At 41.6% G+C, this 23,225-nt stretch overlaps 1 protein-coding gene across 1 annotated transcript in view; it reads right to left on the bottom strand.

Annotated features, from left to right (window-relative positions):
• Window positions 1-13,269: 13,269 nt before the first annotated feature.
• Window positions 13,270-23,225, bottom strand: part of cntnap2b (contactin associated protein 2b) — a 31,005-nt gene continuing 21,049 nt past the window's right edge. Inside the window, exons 15-25 of the mRNA XM_031291007.2 lie at window positions 22,582-22,738; window positions 22,062-22,189; window positions 21,717-21,887; window positions 20,965-21,183; window positions 19,459-19,695; window positions 19,081-19,314; window positions 18,744-18,877; window positions 18,365-18,458; window positions 16,852-17,082; window positions 16,662-16,736; window positions 13,270-15,373 (exon numbers count right to left, since the gene is read on the bottom strand). Coding sequence (XP_031146867.1) covers window positions 15,174-15,373; window positions 16,662-16,736; window positions 16,852-17,082; window positions 18,365-18,458; window positions 18,744-18,877; window positions 19,081-19,314; window positions 19,459-19,695; window positions 20,965-21,183; window positions 21,717-21,887; window positions 22,062-22,189; window positions 22,582-22,738 — 1,880 coding nt within the window. The 3' untranslated portion in view covers window positions 13,270-15,173. The remainder of the gene's footprint in view (window positions 15,374-16,661; window positions 16,737-16,851; window positions 17,083-18,364; window positions 18,459-18,743; window positions 18,878-19,080; window positions 19,315-19,458; window positions 19,696-20,964; window positions 21,184-21,716; window positions 21,888-22,061; window positions 22,190-22,581; window positions 22,739-23,225) is intronic.

The raw sequence follows: 23,225 nt of genomic DNA, 5'->3' as shown, positions 1-23,225 counted from the left end.
TAACATAGGGGTGTACTGACTTATGCCCATTGTATTTTAAGGAAGAACATTTATTTATTTACGATACATTATTCATTCCCAAAGAAAATTAGTGTCCTTAAAGATTGGATTTTTCCTAATTTTTTTAATTAAGGCATTAAGATCAATTTGCAAAAGATGATTTTTTTATTCCTCTTTTTAACAACTTTAGCATGGGTGTCCTAATTTTTTCACATGACTGTAACTACATGTCCCAATGGTGATTGATGTTCAAAACCTGCAGCTAGGATTGTGAAATCTGATCAGTTAAAAAAAATAAAATAAATCAAGTATTCAAATAATTTAACATCAACAAATCCATGTTTTTTTTCACTTTGCATAAACAGAATAGTCTCTTTTACTGTAAAAGCCTAATAGAAAGACTTATCTCAATTACAAATGTTATATATATTTTTTTTGTAGTATAAAAAAATCAAAAGGTTTTCCTATCGGAAATGTCCTTTGAAATAGTATCAAGTAAAATTGATCTAGCAGGTTATCTTACTTGTATTTCTCTAGGAAATCGGATTCCATGCATCCTGCGTGTGTGTGTGTGTGTGTGTGTGTGTGATGGCCTTGACCGGAGTCCATGGACAGAGTTACCTGAAGGCTGTGATAGTGCATCTGGGTTGGTAAATATATTCAAGGTCTGTGCCTGCTGGGCTCCTGTATGTGTATGTGTGTGTGTGTGTGTGTGTGTGTGTGTGTGTGTGTGTGTGTGTGTGCAGGCACGTTCATTATGTAATCATTTCAACCTGTTAAGACTTGCCATTATGCCAGTGGAGATGAGAAAGACATCATAAAAAAATAACAAACGCATTAAAGAGAACCGCTTAAAGTGACAAAAGGTCATCCATCAACATGGAGACACTAATAATTCTCTAAGAGTAAAGCATGTGAAGATATGGAATACCTGCATGATAACAGGGATGGAGGTGCAGGTATAAGTGAAACTCTAGTTCAATTTTAAGCCCAAAGCATTTCTCAAGTTTAAGCCAATTATTTGTGAAGGTAAATATAGTGCAAAATGTGAGAGCTTGTAAACTTGATGTGAGCACTTGTAGAATATGATGTGAGAATATCATCTGAACTTGTATGTTAACATTTTCACTTGTAAAAAAAATATGTCACAGAAAAAGGTCACAGAAAGAAAAAAAATCACATGAGAGAAAAATCTGAAAATTTTCTTTGTGTTAGCATTCTAAACTCCGGTGGATTTCTGAGGACTATGGTTAACTGCTCCTCAGATCTCTGCAGGGTAAATCCAGACAGCTAGCTAGACTATCTGTCCAATCTGAGTTTTCTGTTGCACGACTAAAACATCTTTTGAACGTACACGTTCCACCAAAACAAGTTCCTTCCAGAGGCTATTTTCCAGCGGCACCGGGGCTCCGTGCAGCGCTTAGCTTAGCCATGACGATTTTGATTGGTTTAAAGAAATGCCAATAAACCTGAGCACGTTTTTTTTCCCATCCCAGAATGCTGTGTGGACTAGCCAGACCTTTCTCTGCAGTGCTGTGGAGGGAGGTCTGGGAGAGCGAGACTAGCTTTTTAGTAATGGTCATATGATGTACTTTCTCTGATGCCGACTTGGGAAGAGGTCATCCGGTGTTAGCCAGCATGTATTTGTCCAAGTCTGGGGTACACACACAGGGTAATCTATAACGACGACATTTCATTTCCAGGATTGTTCCGGTGCCGCCGGAAATTCCGCCAGATGTCCCTCATTACGATGTCCGTTACCTTCCGCTTTGTAGACTAGCAATGATACTGACAGCAGCAGACGGCCTGCTAACTAAGCAGGTTTTTGAGTGCATGGTTTCCATTCCATGGCCCCATATGTGACTATACGTAGCTCCTGCAGCTGTGGATGAAAAACACTTCCTCGTCTGGCAATGCGAGACTACACGCAGGGGAAACACCCATAAAAGTGTTTTTCGTCCACAGCTGCAGGAGCTATAGTCACATGTGTGGCCAGGAATGGAAGCCATGCACTCAAAAACCTGCTTAACTCGAGTTAGCAGGCCGTCTGCTTCTGTCAGTATCATTTCTCTTTGTTGGAGTTGCCGAGAGAGATCGCTGAACTCTGTGAGCGCATCATATGTCAGTCCCAGATCGCTGGAAAGTTCTACAGATGTGAGCACATCATCGAGCCGTTTATATTTGGTATCCGGTCTCTGGAATCTCTGCTCATGTCATTTGCTGCTTTTGAAAAGTGATCATGAAGGACTGTAATTTTCACTTGATGCCACCCAGCGGATGGTAGTATAGGCGCTGTCCAACTTCCTGTGCACACTGCCCTAACTCCCACTGATTTTGGGGGGAAGCGTAGTACATGGAGGTTAGGGGCATTCTCTCAATAAGTAAGCGGCTTTGTGTAATTTCTAACACCCTTATAATATTTCAAATATTCCTATGATGTTCCTCTGTAATCTGTATCGTATTTACATGGTCGAATATTCATGATCGACACACACTTGCTTCTGCTGTGAGACTTGAGGTCTTAGTTAAAACATGATTGCATCCAATACAACTGTAGTATCCCCAGTCACAGTCATCTCAGGCTGACAGACATTATTTAGATAGCTGGCTGAAAATCTGACATGCTGGTTAGGTCAGACAAGTTACATAACTCAGTGTATTCAAACAAACATCTGCAGTGCACAGAACGGTCCGATTGCTTGGCTTTGTGGTATTAAGCTTTCTTAAAGTGCTCATATTATGCTCATTTTCAGATTCATAATTGTATTTAGAAGTTGTACCAAAATAGGTTTATGTGGTTTATTTTCAAAAAAACACCATATATTTGTTGTACTGCACATTGCTGCAGCTCCTCTTTTCACCCTGTGTGTTGAGCTCGTAGTTTTGCCGACCGGATACGGCAAAAGTTTAATCTATCAACTAGCTCCACTACCTTCTTCGTTGCTCTGGTTGGTTGTAGCGTGCAGAGGGAATTTGAAAGACAACCGTTTATCCCACCCCTGGGATTGAGCCCTGCCAATGGTGAGTTTGGCTTGTCAGGCTAGGCGTGCCACGCTAGCAGCTAGGTGAGCATTATAACGTGTGTTCCAAAGTGACCACGTTTGTCTCTGAAGTAAAGGCTGGACTACAATAGAGCTGTTTGGAGCAGTTTGTGAACAGTGTTTTCTGTTGGAGATGGTAAGTCCCTTTGGGGTGGACTTTGGGCTTTTTCACTTTGTAAACCTATAACATGCACAAAAAGATATATAACACAATAAAGGAAAGGGGAAAAGCATAAAATGAGCACTTTAAGAAAACAAAAAAAACAACTTCACACTCGACACTGCGCTTCTTTGGGTCCTAAGCAATACACCTGCCATGACATAGTTGCGCCACACACTCACGTTGCGATTACTCACGGTCAGAAACACAGATGAAATACACTCCGGCTCACAGGAAAAAACACCAAGAGCACACTTGAACATTAGGCAAGGTAGACAACCACCTAAACAGGGCCCCAAACAGCTATAGATTTATTATGTTTAAATATGAAAAATATTGAATATGTTTCTATTTGTACCCCAGAATACCTTACAGAAGGCCCCCCAAACCACTTAAAGGTCCAGTGTGTAACGTGTTTAGTTGTTCATTATCAAAATCTGTGTTGCCCGTTCACAGACTTGTCCTTTTTCATAAATATTTACCACCACCATCAATTCCAAATATTCCTATTGGCTTGAACTTTTACATTTGCATTTGCATGAACTGGGGTAGACGCTCCATATTCACGTGCCATCTTGAAATACGTTAGCCGGTAAGGGACATACAGGACATACTGCTCCACCTTTCGCGTTTTCGCTGTCACATGATAAACTCACAGGTGCCACTAATGCTGCTAATGGGTATCGTAGCCTCTCGGCCCCGGCAAGTTTGAAGAAGGAAACATGGAGGACCACACGTATTCAAAATCAAAATTTCAGGAACAGGAGTCTTCTTCTTCGCCCAGAAAAAGAAAAACGTGAAGCGTGAAGGCTACTGTAGCTGTAATACGTACTTTGAACTGCATGGTGCAAGAGAGTTGATTGCGATATATGATCTCAACGCTAGATGGGAGAAATTCCCACACATTGGACCTTTAAAAAAACATTGTACTTCTACATTTACCAGACAGAGACATGTTACTGGTCACAGATGTAGAAGCAGATTTCACTCACAAAATATCACAATTAAAATGGGATGCATTATTATTCCTTAAATTATCCAGCATAATATTACAGTTGGAGCTCCACCTTGCTGATAAATGCTGATAAAGAGTGACATGTATTATCTTGGACAGATGCGGCTAACTGGCTGTGTCAAGGTTAAGGTTTAGGGTGACAGAGAAGCTGTTGTATTTGTCAGTATAGCCATTTGTCAGTTTTGTTATCTGGTAATCATATAGTAGTTTAACCTTTGCACCCATGTCAGAAATCAACTGCGTACGAACATTGAATTATTGGGCAGACAGTAGAAGAACAACAGGGTTTCCAAGCAAAAATGTCTCATTGACAACTTTGATTAAGTTCTGTCTAATGTTAGTTTGTGTAGCGACATTTCTGAGTGGGATGCGAGTCACACTGTCATCTCCAAACACACAACCCCCTCAGGGCTCTTTCTTTCTGATGCAAGTCGACGCTAACCATCCACCTTCTTGTAACTGACTAAGTTTTCCTTCCCAGTCTGTATGTGTCACAGCTATTATCCCAACAAGATACAGCTCCTCTTTTCTCATTGACTGGCTGGAATTACTTGAATTACCCCTCTCTTTTAGTTTCAAATCCTCCATTTCCATCCCCTCTCTCTCTCTCTCTCTCTCTCTCTCTCTCTCTCTCTCTCTCTCCAACTGGTCGAGGCAGTTGGCCGAGAGCCATGTTCTGTTCCAGTATTTCAGTCTGTTGCACCAAATGCTTGCTCTTGGGTAAATTGTTGGGTGTCTGTAAATTCTACAGTGTGATCTAGACCTACTTTATCTGTAAAGGGTCCTGAGATAACTTCTGTTATGATTTGACGCTTTAAATCAAATTGAATTGATTTGATAGTGTGTCCTTGTCCCTTTATTTCCCCAGACCTGCCATTTTCCATTTGTTTTTTTCCGGATGTCCCTGACTTTCTTCCTCGATGGCTTTTCTGCAGGGGTTGGACTAGGTGCTATGATGCGTGCATGAGTACACATGCATGATTTACTTTTGGCCCATTTTAAAGGTTATGTAATGACTGTTCCTATGGTTGTAAGTTCACATACATTTGTCAACTCTAACTGACCACAGGATCAAATGTTAGACAAACTTTGTGAATAGTTTCATCATGTTGAGTATATTCACTGCAGTCAGCTAAACATATAGCTAAGTAGTATGAGGCGATTCTATGGATTGGCCTGCTGGGAGAAGTTCAAAGACTGGCTTCTTTTGTCATCTCAACTGGCCAATCACTGGGGGAAGTGGGTGTTAATGTTGGATTGTCGGTTTCGGTAATTTACGGGAAAAGAATCCCTAGGCCAAAATCAGAGAGCTGTGGGGAGAGGGGGGTTTCCGAAGCTATTTGACCATCCGACAAGCAGTTCTGATGAAGTTTACTCCCAGCTTATCTTTGCTTGTTTAAAAATAATATCTAAATCGTTATTTTTTTTAATGTTTTCTACTCTCCCTTTATTCGCTGCCATTTCTGACATCAGAAGGTGCTTTTTCATCTTTTCTTTTAAAATGAGAGAACATTTGATGAAGAGAACAGCATAACAACAGTAGGTAAGATAAAATAGGGTAAACAACACAAGGCCTACTGAAACTCCTTATATGGCCATTCATTATCTTGTCATCCATCTTTTAAAAGCAAGAAAAAAAAGTTGAATTTCATCGCTCTAACACTCGTCTGAGGAGAAGAGATAAGTGGGCTTGTGGCAGCATAAATAGTGGAGGAAACGTTGCCTCTTTCGACAGTGGAATCGTCGTCTTTCCGAAACATACTGGGCAAAATAGAGGTTATGAAGAGCGGACGGCTGCTAGTACTTCAGCCTTGTTTTTGACAAATTTTGGGTGGATGTTCACAACTTTGTTGTCAGCTTTATTGTATTAAAGAGCATAAAAGAGAGATCTTGTGTATGTCCATATTTTAATAAGGGTTTGTGTTGATCTGGGCATATGATGTTTACATTTATATTGTTATTTGGCAAGTAAGTTATGGTGCATCTCAGGTGAGTAGTGTAACTAGTAGTGTAAATAATTATTTTCACCAGTGAGTAATTAAAGCTATGGTGCGTAGTTTCTGCTGCCCCCATGAAGAATTCTAAGTAATGACAACAACATTGTCGGGGCGTCCACATGATACAAGCCTTCCGTGATCACGCTTCATCCCCACCCCTCCTCCACACAGTTGCTAGTAGCCAAGGAGGACACGGAGGATTAAAAAACATGATGGACTCTTCAGAAGAGGTAATTATCTTCACTCGAGTTTCTGCCCGGGAAAGTCACCAGATGCCACAATCTTCTGAACATAGCCATACTGAGAAACACAGAAAGAGTTGTGTGGAGCTGATAGTCTTAATTAGCTTTGTAGCAATTCTTTTGGCAATGGCTTGAATGTTAACGGATGCACTAAAGCTAAAGCTCTAAGTAAAGCTTTACTTAAAATAAGTAACTAGTAATGTGTAACCCATTACTTTTTTTGACTAACTACCCTAACACTGGCCATGTGTGCTTACTGCCCCTCCTTTAATGTGCTGCACCTGTGTCGGGTTGTCTCCCCTGTTTCTGTGTATATAGACCTGTCCCTTTCCCCAGTCTTGTGCCAGTTCGTCTTGTACCGTTCCAGGCTGTTTTCTCCGTGTGCCTCAAGTAAGTTTGAGAGTTTGTTTGATTAAGTTGCCGCTCACCGTCTTTCTCCGTGCTGTCTCCTCTTGTGCCCAGTCTCACACACCTGGCTAATAAAAAGCCCCGCCTCCTAGACAGTGCACCCCTCACTGCTCTGATGCCCCGAGTGGACAGGTGTTACTCATTAGATGTGTGCAGCTAATCAGTAGGCACAGACGCTCAACCCACACAATTATTTATTAGGTTATAAATCAGGTAATAAAACCAAATACTGATATCAACTACTGGCTGGCATGTGGAAATGGTCTTCCCAGATTTGATCCACCCCTGTGTTGGCCAGTATCAGCAGGCTGGTATGGCCTTAACCTGGAATTAACTGTGAGAGGTGTAGATGAAGGCCAGCAGAGCGTCAGAGATAGACCGAGGAAGAGAGATAAAAAGGTCAAATGAGCAAAAAAAACTGAATGATAATCACTAAGCTGCAATAAACAAACACTGATAATCGACTGTCTGTACAACCTTGAAACTCCTGATAAACTGCAGTAACTCTAGTAATGCAATGAATACCTGCATGCTCCAAAAAAGTTGATAAAATCATTTTATTTATTAGGCTATAATGGTTTTGCTTACAGTAGTTTAGCTATTTAAGGTAGTAGAAAAATAATAAAGAGCTGCATATTGCATCAGGGGACAACTGGAGACCGTATCTCCAGGATCATTTGGCAAGCTTTTTTATAATGAATATCTGTCATTGGCTGATTCATTTTGGGAAATGCCAACTTCCATAGTATCCTTAAAAAAAAAAGAACCTGTAAGATGAGAAAGCACATCGGGGAAGAAGTTAGTCACAGTTACCACACAAGAACATTAATGACGATTCTTCAAATCCCCGGATTTTCTTCAATGCCAAGATTTTTTATGTCCAACGCCACTGTTCTTTTAAAATTCATACTTTCTACAATATCTGCACATGGAAACTACATTAACTTTAAGGAATGATTGTGGCATTTATGGCAAATGTTTAGGTTAGGGTTAATGTTTGGCAATCGAAACACGTGCAAAAGTTCAGGAAAGCTCTTGAACTCCTAAATAAAAGTCAGATGCGCTATAGGCCCATCCACCACCTTGACCTCCAAATTTTCTGCATTGCTACATAAAGGAATTGTAGTTCCTACACTGGCACTGAGCATTGGCAGTGTACGTAAGTTAAGTCTAATATGGACATAATTCCTATGGATACTGGGCTGTCATTTTGGATCAGAGCCAAAAGGGACCTAAGGAAAACCTACCTTCATCCAATGTGCAGAAATTAATTTCAATAAAAAAGATACCATATCTAGAACATGATGTCTTACTGGATCAAGTGGGACTGACACAAACCTCATTCAACAGAGTACAGTACATATTGCTGACCTTGAAACTTGTGTACTTTCCAACGCTATCCTGCCTTATCTGTATTCTGATAATACAGTCACAATTCAATACAGTGTACTATTTTATGTGTTGTCCTCGAGTCCTACAGCAATAAATGCCAAATGGAGCAGACAATAGAATAAAAGTAGCATTGATAACTGTTCCTTAAATTCACAAAACTGTATGAGCTCACTGGAAAATGAAAGCTTTTTCAACTAGCAAATTTGTTTCAATTTACGCCAAACGGAGATTGGCATGAACAGCGTAAGGTATAGGTGAGTTTCAATTGCATGCAGTTCAAAAGTGGCTCTGGACTCTGATGTGTCTGCCCACCCTATACTTTACTAGTTTATTCTGTATTCTGCTTTTTTACCGTTTTCCCACTCAGAAATGTCACTACACAAACTAACATTAGTCAATCAAAGATTGAAATAACTTTACACTAACCATGAATCATTGACGATTTTAGACCCTTTTTAGGGGGGCTCAAGTTAGAGTTTGCAAACTTGTCTGTTAGTGACGGAAGACAAAAAATGGCTTGAGGTTAGTATCTGTATAACACATAGCCATACTATGTTTGTATACATTTGGTCCAATATGTGCTGTAGAAAATGCTACATGGTTTAATGGAAAATCAATAAAAAAATGTTAAATAAAAAACAAAGGGCTTGAAACAGGTTTAATATCTTGTGTCGCTGTAGCCGATGCTATGCACTTGTAACCCAGTCAAGGAAAGGGTTAACAGAAACGTAGTGTTGGCCAATCGGAGGTGGTTGTGCCAGACTCCCGCCTTTGGCTGAGTCTCTATCTAATCTGTCAGAGGGCGAGCAGGGGTGCGGTTGTGAAGTTTAACGTTGGTAGTGATTTCATGTCGCAGATTAGAACCCAAGTTGAAACGTAAGCAACTAAAATTGCTGAATGTTAGAACATTGTGTCAAATTGGTCATTATTACAGTGACTTATGAAGTGTCAGGTTTAGTTCCATCATAATGTTAGTAGTGTCAAAAAATGTTAGCTGACGTTGTTGTTCAGTAGCTAGCTCAGAGGTTATCGGCTAATTAAATTACTGATTTAGTTCTTAACTCTGGTCGAAAAAAGCAAAAGTGATTTTGACCGCTGGTCGGTCTTACCGCTCTCCCTCGTGGGCCGGGTGAATTTGATTAAGATGGTTGTCCTCCCCAAATTCCTTTATCTTTTCCAGCACATCCCTGTATTTATTGTTAAATCTTTCTTTGACAAGCTGGACAGGGCAATATCTAAATTTCTGTGGGGCAGCAAACCTGCTAGGATCTGAAACGCGATATTACAGTCCCCGAAGACTGAGGGGGGCCTGGCGCTCCCTAACTTCAGACAATACTAATGGACAGCTAATCTGCAGAAACTCCTATACTGGATGAGCCTCACTACCTGTCTTGGTACATTTGGAAAGGGCGAGTTCACACCTTCCACAAGATATGGAGTCAGGTTAGGAAAAACTTTGGCTTACAGGGCCCTTCCGTCTTGACTCCACTGCTTAAAAACCATGTCTTTACACCTTCAAGTTCAGACCTGGCATTCAGGGCCTGGCACAGTAATGGTGTCGTTAGTGTCAAAGACCTATACAAGGATGGCATATTTGCGTCCTTCACAGAGCTCTCTTCCCTTTATGACTTGCCTAAATCACACCTCTTTCGCTTTTTCCAGATTAGGGACTTTGTCAAGAAGATTCCCCCACTTTCCAAACCGCCCCCCTCCGAAACCCTAACTGATTCCCTCCTGGCGATAGATCCCAACTGAAAGAAATGCATTTCTGTTTTGTATGATTTGCTGTGCTCGGCCTCCGCGAACCCTCGTACTTTGACTAAAGCTGCATGGGAGGGCGATCTGAACATGACTATTACGGACCAGCAATGGGACTGTGCTCTGGCTATGGTTCATTCTTCATCCATATGTGCTCGTCATAGCTTAATGCAATGCAAGGTCCTTCAGAAAGTCCACTACACAAACGCCAAATTGTCTAAAATATACCCCACTGCCCGGGACGCCTGTAACAGGTGTAACCAGTCTCCTGCCAACTATACTCATATGTTCTGGTCTTGTCCTAAATTAACAAATTTCTGGATGAGCATTTTTGACACAATGAGCAGAGCCTATGATCACATTATCCCCCCTAACCCTTTGTCAGCCATTTTTGGCATTTTCCCTGACGCTGACCTCCCTGTTGCACTGAGGTGGACCCTGGCGTTTACATCTCTGCTAGCCCGGAGACTGATCTTGCTCAACTGGAGGCTCCCTCGCCCCCCTACACACGACCGTTGGATTAAAGAAGTGCTCGACAACTTGAAGCTTGAGAAGCTCAGATCACCTCTGAAAGGCTCTATTTAGATATTCCTAGAGACGTGGAACCCTTTCCTAGAATTAGTTGACTCCCTCATCTTATTTCCTGACTTGGAGGACTGAATCCCTCCTAGACCGCTCCACTCAATGTCAGCAGTCCCTGATCTGATCTGGGTTGGGTTGCGGGTGGGTGGGGATTTGGGGGGGAATTGACATGCTGTTTCACGTATCCTTCCTTCACCTTTGCCTGTTTAACGGATGTCATGTATTTGAAAAAGTTCTGAAACTGCTGCTCTTTCGTTTGGTGTGCCTCAGGGTTCTGTCTTAGGTCCTATATTATTTGCATTGTATATTTCATATTATTAGCAAACCAAAAAGTATATTATGTCATTGTTAGGCTGATGATATCTCTTTTAAGCCTGATGAGACTGACAAACTGACAGTTTTGACAATTGACTGACAATTGTCTTGCTGCCATTAATGACTGGAGGGCTACTAACTTTCTTACAGCTAAACCCAGATAAGACTGTTGTCCTTATCATAGCTTTAGATAGCGTAGCTTCCGAGGTCGCTCAGTACATTGGGCCCTTTTCTTCAGCTGTCCATTGTTAATCTTAGAAATCTCTGTATTATATTAGGTCATGGACTTTGATCAACATATCACATCATTGACCTGTACATGTTTCTTTCGTTTTAGAAGCATTGCTATACTCAGGTCTATTATATCACAATCTGAGCTAGACACTTTTATATCTTCCTGGCTAGAGTACTGCAATTCCCTTTTCACCTGCCTCAGCAAGTCATCCCTGGACTGTCTGCAAATGGCCCAGAGTGCTGCTGCAAGGCTGTTGACCAGGTCCAGAAGGACCATTCACATCATACCCATCCTATCTTCTTTACAGTGGCTTCCCATCAACTTCAGGATTTATTTTAAGGTTATTGTTTTCATAAAAAGAGCCCTAACCTAATTACCCTAACCCCCTATCCCTAACCCAGGCACATCTCTGACCTGCTCCATCCTTTCACCAGTATCACACTGGTATCAGAAGGTCCTCTGACGAGGGCTTACTGGGTGTCCCTCATGCTCGACTAAAAACAAAAGGTGGCCTCTGTTGAAACCTTTAAAAAGCAGCTGGCCTTTGTCTCATGTTGTAATTTTGTGTATTTTGAAATTTTATTGTTTTATTGCTTGTTTCTTTTTACCGTTTTACGGCCTTATTTTTAACAATTTTACTCTTGTGAAGCACTTTGTGACTTTGTTCTGTTAAAGGTGCTATACTACATAAACACACAAATAAATACATTCCATTCTATCCCTACTGAATTTAAACTAACAGTCATCAGCTTTCTCACCCATTTGAGGATGAGCAACAAGTGGAGACTTCAATGACACGCAAAGTCAAGACAACAGTATAATAGTATAATATAGTATAACCAACAGTGCAAGTACAGCATTTTCGCCTCAGGCAGAATAACAAACAAGGACAAAAGCTTAGACAGCTGCATTCCTTCAGTTAGGGGCTGTAGCAACTCAAATTCAGCCAGAACAAACCTGTGAGCCGGGGGTCACAGAGGGCTGGTGGCCAGCAGCAGGCTTGGTCTATCAAAACATAGTCTCTCTCGTATTGCCAGGACAAATACATGCTGGCTAACACCAGAAAAGTGCATCACATGACCATTACCAAAAAGCTAGTTTCGCTTTCCCAGACCTTCCTCCACAGCGCTGCGGAGGAGGATCTGGCTAGTCCACACAGCTTTTGCCGCTGCAAAATAGCCTCGGGAAGGAACTTGTTTTGGTGGAACATGTGTACGTTCAAAAGTTGTTTTAGTCGTGCAACAGAAAACTCAGATTGGACAGATAGTCTAGCTAGCTGTCTGGATTTACCCTGCAGAGATCTGAGGAGCAGTTAACCATAGTCCTCAGAAATCGAATGCCAACACAAAGAAAGCGGAAGGTGACGGACATCCGGCTGAAAATTAGAGACAACCGGCAGAATTTTTGGCGGCACCTGAACAATCCCAGGAATGAAACGATAGTCAACGATAATCAAAACAATAGCAACAGAAAGTTTGTTGATCCGGCGGTCCCATGGATAAAAATACTAACGTTGATGGTGCTGAATGATGAAGTATCTCATAGTCCCTGGTAAAAGATGCATGTGTGTGTGTGTGTGTGTGTTTTGGTATGACACACAGTGGAAAAAGCCTGAATTCAGCTAATTTAAACATTTAAGTCAAAGCCATTTCATACAGATAACGTAGAGGTGACATGACCGAGCTAATGAAAACCTCAAGGTGATCACTTTTCATGGTCCGATCATGGTATCATACTGCACCCTAGTGGACTCTCAGAGTATTGCCGTGCTTACAGAAACTGTGTGGACTGGTAGCTGGAGAGGTGCCAGGGTGGAAACATTGAATTTCCCCATGAGGGATTCATAAATGAATCCTTATCAACTTAAATCAAATGTTTGAATTTGATGTTTTCTGACCTACTGTTAGCAATTGTTTTCATTTCTTCATCTTGTAGTGTATCATGGGTAGACCATATGATAACTAACCTCTTATTCTTTCTATTTTTGTGAAAATCATGTTTTGTAACAGACACTAACTTTCTGTCTAAAGCTGGGGGCAATCATCAGGTTAGTTCCCTTCCAGATGTCAATTGCCTGGATCCCGCTGTGTTTGGTAAACAAAAATGAATATTAGCCATTCTAAGTCAGATTTGTATTCATATTTTACTGGTCTTTCCAAATAGGGAGCATCAAATCATTCAAGACAATGAGAAAAGCACAAAGTGAGAAATCAGCTATAAAAAGAACAGTTGAGCAAAGTTTTATACATATAACATGAAGAAAAAGCAATGTGATGCTATAGTGGCTTATCAAACAGAAATATGTGTGTCATTCAGTGTCTAACAGCATGCCATTACACTGCATTTAAGTCAAAGGAATGCAAATGCAATACAATCAAATGTCAGGATGTATGCCAGTTTTGTCTGTGGGTAACAAACATTCTTTTCCAGAAATGACCTCCTACTTCATACAAATCAAAGACCCTGAACTAAGAGTCCTTTCAGTCCATCAGAAGAGTTAGCCAAGAGCTGATATAGTAGCTGTCCCACTACAGGAAGAGGCTGGCCTCAGTCCTTAACATGGCCACACATACTACCTTAACCCCAAATTCACTAAGCATCATTAACACTGGCGAATCGTTCAAAAATACTATGTTAAATGGAAATAAGAATGACTCTTTTCAGCTGAGGGAATTGTAACTCCTAACATGCTGCCATTAGAGGCTGATAACTTAAAGAAAAGAGAAAGTAGCATTTTGGCAAGTTACTTGTTTTGCTATTACTTGCCATCTTAGACGAGATTATCAGAATTGGTTTCATCTCTCATTGCATCATCACTCATCCAGCACAGAGATAGCACAACGACTGGTTGAAGGAAACTCCTAGTCTAGGCCCATCACAAGTGAATAAAACACAGACACTTATAGACAAGCATGTTTGCATTATTATGTACTGGCATTGCTTACAATAGAAAACCCATGCCTCAGAAATCTCAAAAAAAAAAGAAGAAAAAAAAGTGAGTCGGGTTGTTGTGGACTTACAGGACTCAGTTCATTCTTTAAAAGCTGAACCCCTGAACTCATTTGGCAGCAGAAACAGTAAAATAACATATGCAATAATTTGGAGTTTCAACAATCAATGCTTTAAAGTCATTAAGAGACACTTGTCTGTTAAGTAGATGCAAAAATAAAGAGAAGTGTGACATTCCGTTATTAGTCCAAACGATGCGAACAAAGTCATGGCTACATCTCCTTTACAGACAAGTCAGTCAGTGCACGCACGCATGCACGCACGCACACACACACACACACACACACACACACACACACACACACACACACACACACACACACACACAAGGTTTCAGTCTTAAGGCTAAAATTAAACTTTACTGAAATAAATTAAAAATAAGGCAAATGATTAAACATGCGATTTAACATTTTAAAAAAACCCTGGAATTTATGAGAATTGCTACAGTTGTGGAGGAGTATTGGGATTAATGGATCAATGATCATTACCATTAATATTATAATTCTCTGAAATACCAGCACATCACACAAAGGCATTAAGGTATGAATCTATAAAAATAAATAAACCTTAACAAAGTAAGAACTTTTATGAAAAAATATATGACTTAAATATGGATAGATAAATAAATAAATAACATACATTTAACTGAAATCAAATAAAAAATGATATAAATACATAGTAAATTAAAGCTAGGGAACACACTCATTCATGCAAGGCCTGTAACTTCTTGGCGCCGTCCCTCTACACCATCTGAAGGCTGTCCTGTCACATTGTCCATTGTAAATGAAATAAAACCGCTCCACATCTGGACACAGGGCTCGGCCAGGCACCACTGTGCCCTGTGCTTTAATACACACTGCTGCTGTAACGCCATGGTGTCCATTGTCCATAAAGTTCTTTTTTAAATAAACCACTCGGCACATCCTCGAGGTTCCATGGGTGGTGACCTCACTACTACTCCCTATGCTTAGAAAACTACATACATCCTAACGTCATGTGTCCGTGTTGTTGAAAGGGGCTCAGATGAACCACTCCTTCTTGCTCTCGTCAATGGTTTCGGTGAAGGCGGGGTCATTGACGATGATCGCTGCGTCAGCGCAGTCTGCTGAGTCCGCTCCCTTGGCTTCGTTGGTGTGGTAGGAGCCTTTGTGACGGAACATATGACGGATCACAAACACCATGATGCACAGGACAGTGAAGATCACCATGGAGATGATGCCTGGAAACAAAACAAATGAGCACTTAATTTATAACGGAGACGGTTTAGAACCGAGACGCCCCAACTCAGAGTAACTTCCTGTATCTGTGTCACGTTGGGTTTCGCCACTGCCACGCCTCTTTAGGAGACTGGCGGCAGGTCCTGACTGTATTGATTCCAACGGGAGAAGTGAACGTGAACACAGACTAGGACAGATTATTTCACCCCATAGTCACCAAAGTAAATACTGGACCCATTTTACACAAGCCACATATCTCGCAAACATTCGGTCACTAAAATGGCATTTTTTCAGACAGACAAATCAGGAGGAAATTAACTTTGTTTGAGACCTGTTTCTGTCTCAGGAACAAACTCTCGCGAGATCTGGCAACACAGAGAAGCTAACGTCAGCTATCGTTCGTGAACGCCCTACAAAACTAATCTCCGTGATGCTCAATATGCCTTTTAGGCAAATGTGTAAATGTCTGATGTGAGCAAAAAAAAATATGAATAAATTATACAACTATAACGTTTCATTCATCCACAGGACGTTCACCAATTAAGAGACAGTAGGTCTGTAACATTTCATACCAATGGCGCAGCGTGTAATCTCAAGTTATAGAGAATCTGTGGTTATAACAACAGACTAGAAGGATTAGATGAAAAGGGCGCTTAAAGCATCAAACAGTAGTACTCCTTATGATAAATGACCGTGTGTCAAATCAATCGAGTGACCAAGAGCCATTGCTGCAGCTACAAGTCTTTTCTCTGTTGCCACAGGTCCTTAGGAGTCCAAAATGATTGACCCCATCTGAAACAGATCTGTGAAAAACCTTCCAAGACCCGTTGTGCATAAATTCCCAATGTTGAAATGACACCTACGCACTTGGGTATGTGGTCTCTGTAGTAGAGCTGCAACGATTAAGCCATTATTTGTCAACTATTACATTTATTGCCAGCTATTTTGACAATTGATTAATCGGTTTGAGTCATTTTTTTATAAAAATTCTTTGATTCCAGCTTCTAAAATGTGAATATTTTCTAGTTTCTTTACTCTGGGACAGTAAACTGAATCTCTGAGTCGTGGACAAATCAAGACATTGGCGGACATCATCTTGGGCTTTGGAAAACTGATTGACTATTTTGTAGACACACAACTAATCAATGAATGGAGAAAAATAATCAACAGATCAATCCGCAACTAATAAAATCGTTAGCTGCGTCCCTACTTATTAGGTTTCAACAGTTTTAAGGACGGTTCCCAGCTGCAGCTCTCACACATGGTAGTTGGAACTGAAATGAGATTTACCTCCAATTATGGCAGAGTTGCGATCCACTCCATCACCACTGGCCTGGTCCTCATTTAAGGGAAAAACAGCTCCAGCTGTGGACAAACATTTGTTATCTGTTTGAATCCATCCTTCAAGTTGTTGACTTTGGTCTAATGAAATGGTTTAATGCTCCTTAAAACGGTATGATCTGTCTGTCTGTGTCTCTACCTGCTTCTACGTGCCAGGGGTCCATAGCTGAGGCCATGGGGGAGATGGTCAGGGGTGAGGCTCCACAGTTGGATGGGACCAAAATCCCATGGGTGCTGACGGGTGCCGCCAGTCCCGAGCGCAGCGCCGCTTTCAACGGCGCCACGCTGTTCCACTGAACTCTTGACAGACAGCCCACAAAGCCCGGCGTGTTGTAGCGCTCGATTAGGATGGGGTCAATCTGTCCAGTTTCTACAAGAAAGACACAACAAAGGCTTTATCTTGTTTAACACTTTTAAACTGTTACAAAACTAACCAAGCAACTGAAACCCTTTCCTAACTCTATGCCCAATGTTACCTTTTAACTACGGAAGTGTATTGATGCCACACCAGAAAAAGAAAAACGGATCAGTATCATGTCATAATGTTTAATTACATTGTTATAACTCAATGTTTTACACAAGATATTTTCATGTTATCACGACATATAAACTTATCTTGTCATAACGTGAAACGTTCTGTTAAAACGTGATAACTTATTGTTATAACATTAAACGGTAACTTAAAGGTCCAATGTGTGGGAATTTCTCCCATCTAGCGTTGAGATCATATATCGCAATCAACTCTCTCGCGCCACGCAGTTCAAAGTACGTATTAGAGCTACGGTAGCCTTCACGCTTCAAAAAGCCAAGATACCCATTAGCAGCACCTGTGAGTTTATCATGTGACAGCGAAAACGCGAAAGACAGAGCAGTATGTCCTGTATGTCTCTTACCGGCTAACGTATTTCAAGATGGCGCATGAATATGGAGCGTCTACCCCAGTTCATGCGAATGCAAATGTAAAATTTCAAGGCAATAGGAATACTTGGAATTGATGGTGGTGGTAAATATTCATGAAAAAGGACAAGTTTGTGAACGGGCAACACCGATTTTGATAACGAACAACTAAAAACGTTACACACTGGACCTTTAACTTAATATTCAGGAAGCCAGTTTTAACCATTGCCAAATTACAGTAAGGGGTTCTGTAATAGACAAGAACATTCTGTGGCTAAATCATGTGATCAGTGGGCATCCAGTTCTCACTTTAAAATACAAGCTGTAAATGATGGATGGACCAAGGCGCAGACTGAGAAAAACCCATCAGCTATCAGTCTGACAAAGATTTAGCCTCTGGGGGCAACGGCCCAAACTTCTGGGGTTCCGGTGGTGCCAGAAGATATCCAGATAACAGATAAAGGATATCCGGGCCAAGACTTCCTCTTCCGTGCGCCGGGTCCAATAAGCAACTCGAGACGCGAGAATGGAGTTGCAATTGGAAGATGTCTCTATAAACAGATATCTGTATATGCATACAGATAAATACATTTAAAAAAGCTAACAAAAAGCTTAATTGTCTTCAGATGATATCGAATGGGTTCCGAGATTGCATTTCGGCCGATGCGTTCAGTCTCTTTTGCGCTCCACACGGACTGTTTACCAAACTACAAACGGAAACCAGAACAAACACTTCTACTTATCTTCACACTTACCAAAGACCTTTCCAAGAAAGATACTTTTGACCAAGTTGAACTGGGTGTCGGAGGCCTCAGGTAGGGTGTATGTGGACACTGGGTAGTGGTCCAGCTGCAGAATATGGGCGGAGGAAAGGAACACTTACAAGTCTGCTCTGTTGTCATTACCACCAACAACTGTTCATCTTTCAGTATGGGCTTTAAAAGGCAAGTTAATAAAATACAATTCTTAGTTCCCTCTAGTGGTATGTATTGAAATCCGTCTAAACATCTTACTCTCAGAAAAAAAGCAAATGGAACCGGCACTTTAATGCAATCTGACACACTTTTTTCTACTTTTTGCAGCACAAAGTATTTGGTATAACAGTGTCAGGTACTAATGTCAGGAAGCACTAACCTGTAGTCGTATCTCCCTTAAGTACCTAGTTATGTTGACAGAGTGTGGCTGTCCGTTGGCCATGTTACGGTGGTCAACATCTATGGTGTAAGGTTCTGTTAGCCCCCCAAGACTGTAGCGGATCTGGAGGGTGCCTGAACACACACACACACACACACACACACACACACACACACACACACACACACACACACACACACACACACACACACACACACACACACACACACACACACAGTATGTTTTAACACAGGATAATAATGTAACAGCAGTTGATCAAATCTATATTTTCTTTTATATAAATGAATTAACAAAAATAACAAGTTGATGAGCCCACCGTTGTGCCTGAGCACCACAGCGAGGTAGTCCTGAGTTCTGGAGCTGATGTAGACCAGGATGCTGGGAGCGCTGGAGGTGCTGAAGCTGAACACCAGCTCCTCCTGAGTCAGGTTGGCCTCACTCGGAACACCAACACCTGATACGCTCTTCACTTCCTGCAACGCAGAAGCGCTCGCCTCTGGCAGGAAGTCGTAACGCACCAGGGTTCCCGTCTCAAAGTAGCCGCCTACATCTAGCACACACAGACGAAGGAAGGGTCATTAAAACATCTTGAAAGTGACGATCGCTCATTGCTGCATCAAACTGAATCGGATTACATCATCTAATCTACAATGGTGTCATCTACTCTTATCCCATTCAGTGTTGGAGGCTGTACCATCGGTGCAGAAGGGTCCATCATACGCAGTGAGGGAGCAGTCACATGCGTATCCATTGTACTGCTCCACACACTTCCCTCCGTTCCTGCAGTGCATCCTGTAGCTGCTGCAGTGGCCCTGGCAGCCTGGATTCACCCCTGGAGTTACCCTCGCCCTCTCCTCCAGGTCAAAGGTCACACCATTTATCTTCAGAGCCCGCATGCAGCCCAGGAATCCCCTCTGACCACTCGAGGCACCTTGGACATAAGACATGAAGCATAGCAGTAGTTTAAGCAGAGCACTGAAGCTGTTTCACAGCTACACTGTGAAACTACAATGTCTCTGAAAGTTACAGAGACATTGTAGTTATACAGACATACATGCAGTAGTTATCAGTAACTGGTACGCAGTTTGTTGATCATGTTTTGAAGTAAAAACATTAGAGGGGCCACCGTGATCATTCCGCAAGTATCCCAGTGGGACTCCCTGATGTGGTTGTGGAACATCTAGTCAGCCTTTACGTCACAGGGAGTTACATTATTCAACACTTTAAGATCTCTGCTGATACAACCTAAAGACAGGCCCAAAACGAAGACAGGAGGAATACTTCACTGAAAGACAATTTAAAACTTGCTCTGTGTCATGGCACTGTGGGCAGTGTGTGCAGACGAGCGGTGTTTGGGTTCCCTCCACGGCAGAGATCTCCAGGCAGCGGTCCGCCGAATGACACGGTTTGCGCCATCCGGCAGATCTCGGCCGAGCTCCAATGTTTCGAGCTGCTTGCGCTGCGGCCACAGGGGGACGGCAAAAATCGTTCATGTGCACACACTGCCCACACTACCATGACACAGAGCTGGATTTAAATCAGCAAATTATCTCTTTTAAGTAAAAGTAGTAATACCACAGTGTGAAAAAAAAAGAAATTTTAATACCTTACTTAAGTCAAAGTATGTAAGTATTTGCAGCAAAATGTAATTAAAGTATCAAAAGTAAGTACCCAGTGTGCAGTAAAATGTCCCCTGTCAGTGTGTTCCTCGTCTATCTGATGTTTCTAGATTAATATTACTGTTGCATTAATGTGTGTGTTGCATTTTACTGCTGTAGATGTTTAAGGATGTGCTCATTTTAACTCCTTTATATACTGTTCGGTAGTTTAATCTACAGCAATGCATCATATTCTATAAGGTCATCATATGTTTGTAGCGTCGCTGTCCTGTGAGAATCACGTATTTCCCAAAAACCTTTCATGGCGTCAGAAAAACAGCCCTGTTTTCAGCTTTGTGACGATGCATTTTCCAGCTGATCCAAGAGGCTTTATAACGACTTAAGAAGTAGGATAATTTTCTCAACACAAAGGAATACTTCATCCTTCAGTTTATCACAAAGGAAGGGGATGAAAAACTGTCATCTGAAAAGTAACTAAAGCTGTCAGACAAATGTAGTGGAGTAAAAAGTAGAATAGAGTTATAAAGTAGCATAAAATGCTACTTGGTTACATTCCACCACTGGGTGTATGTGTGTCTTACCAACATATAGGTCACTGTAGAACTCCAGTTTTGTGTGTCCCTGTGGGGGCATGGGTCTGATCTCTCTGTACTGTCCATTAAGCTGCAGAACCGCCTCCTTGATGTTCTTCTCAGCCTCCACGCGATGCCATTGGTCGTCATTCAGAGGCACCGCCGAGTGGACGCTGAGCTCCACCCGCTCTCTGCCAACGTCAAAAGAGAAGAGGACCGTAGAGCCTCCTGGGAGCAATGGGATCAACATCAAATATTAGTAACATTTTAGGACTTTTACTAAAATAAAATAAAAGATTTTCACTGATTTCTCATTTGTTTGGAATTACTGAAAGCAAAATCTATTAAAAACATGAACATGGCAACTGAGGGTATTTGCATTTTCTTACTGTAAATATTTCAGTCAACATGCCCTTTTCATTATTTATATCATCATTATGATGACGATGATTATTATTATTAGTTGTTTCTCTCTTTGTCTTTATTTACTGTAAAGCACTTTGTGACTTTATAATAAATTGTTCTGAATTTTTCTGTGAATTAGTGGCTGCCATACCACGTGAAAACAATTTATTACATTTACACTTACATCACTCCTTTCATCAGTAAGCAATAATAACAATGAGATAACTAACCTGCTTACATGTCTTATTCATTGAACACAGTTACATATTTTGACTTAACTCGTATCTCAACTAGCAGTGTTTTAATTATCCTCAAGCAATTCTAAAATCTTGTGCAGGTTACACAAACAGACATACCTCTGAGTTCAATGTGAAGGAAGTGGGTGGTTCCCAGGTTCTCAAGAAAGACTCCATGAGTGGACGAAGTCTTAAAGTAAAAGGAGATGTCGGTACTGGTTTCTCCTCTGAAGGAAGGGAAGTGGAGGTAGGAGGCAGGGCTGGTGAAGGACGCTGCGTTCCAGAAGTTCCCTTCAGAAAACAACAGCAGGACATGGATAACAATACTAACATTTCTCTGATGGTATGAAGTATCTCATAGTCCCTGGTAAAAGATGAGTGTGTGTGTGTGTGTGTGTGTGTGTGTGTGTGTGTGTGTGTGTGTGTGTGTGTGTGTGTGTGTGTGAAAAAGAGAGAGCCACTCACGGTCCCCATGGCATTTGAGTGGCCCTATAGTCAGTTTGGCCTCAGATCCAGCTCTGCTTGTATCACCAACCACAACCTGATTGACTGGCAAATGGTCTTTATACACCAACAGGCCTGCATCCTCCCTCCTGCGCGCGCACACACACACACACACACACACACACACACACACACACACACACACACACACACACACACACACACACACACACACAGATTTGGGCATGCAGCAACACCAGTAGACAGCTTTATAGTAGAGTCCAGTAGGGCAGCAACACAACTAGCCAATCACACATATTTTATAAATAAACTAAAATTGTCTACTGCATCATTAAACTATGCATACAAAGAACTATTTTAAGTAAATACATCAAGACATTTTTTGTGTGCATATATTAGAATTTGCTTTCCATCCTAATTGTCCTGCAGAGAGTGCTGATTGCGTTTTCATAGCACTTAGAGTAACTAGGTAAAATATAAGAAGCTGCCCAGCTGAGCTGCTGAGCAGTGGTCCACTCACCAATTGCGCAGGTCAGCATCACAGTTGCAGTAGTGTTTGGCGTCAGTACAGTTGTGTTCGATACCACAGGAACACTTCTGTATCCCTGGTCCTGAACCCCCCCAGTAAGAATGCCTCTCATTGGCTCTTCCTACCCACCAGGTAAACGGGACGCCATCTGGGAGTCAAGCCAACAGCGTGAAGTCATTATACTTTCACTTTCATTAGATCAATTCTGAAGTCACACTTGAGGCTTTAATTTGAAAATAGTAGTACTATGATATACTGTACAACTGGATCACATCAAAACCATATGTGGCCTTGAAATGCTTGTATGTGCCACAAGAGAATAAATAGTCAGAACTGTAAATCATGTGCACTGTAGTAGCAATCTAGCTACAAAGAAAACAAGCTTGTACCTAGAGAAATACAAAAATACTCAACAATACAGGACCCAAACCATACAGACCATCACACACACACAGCTACAGTTGAAAATCTGTGTGGCTTCCCAGATCCTAATTCCCTACGCCGCTCACTTGTGACTCCCCCTATCTCACCTCCATCATTGTGAAGCTACCTAGCATAATTTCGGGAGCAGGGTCACACCACCTAACCCTCTCCTCTCATTTGCTCTCGAATTCCGCGCCCCTCCCTCCCACCCT

This window comes from Sander lucioperca, chromosome 9 (assembly GCF_008315115.2).
Source record: "Sander lucioperca isolate FBNREF2018 chromosome 9, SLUC_FBN_1.2, whole genome shotgun sequence".
NCBI lineage: Eukaryota > Metazoa > Chordata > Actinopteri > Perciformes > Percidae > Sander > Sander lucioperca.
Note: the sequence above shows the minus strand (reverse complement) of the source record. Positions and strands in the feature narration are given on the sequence as shown.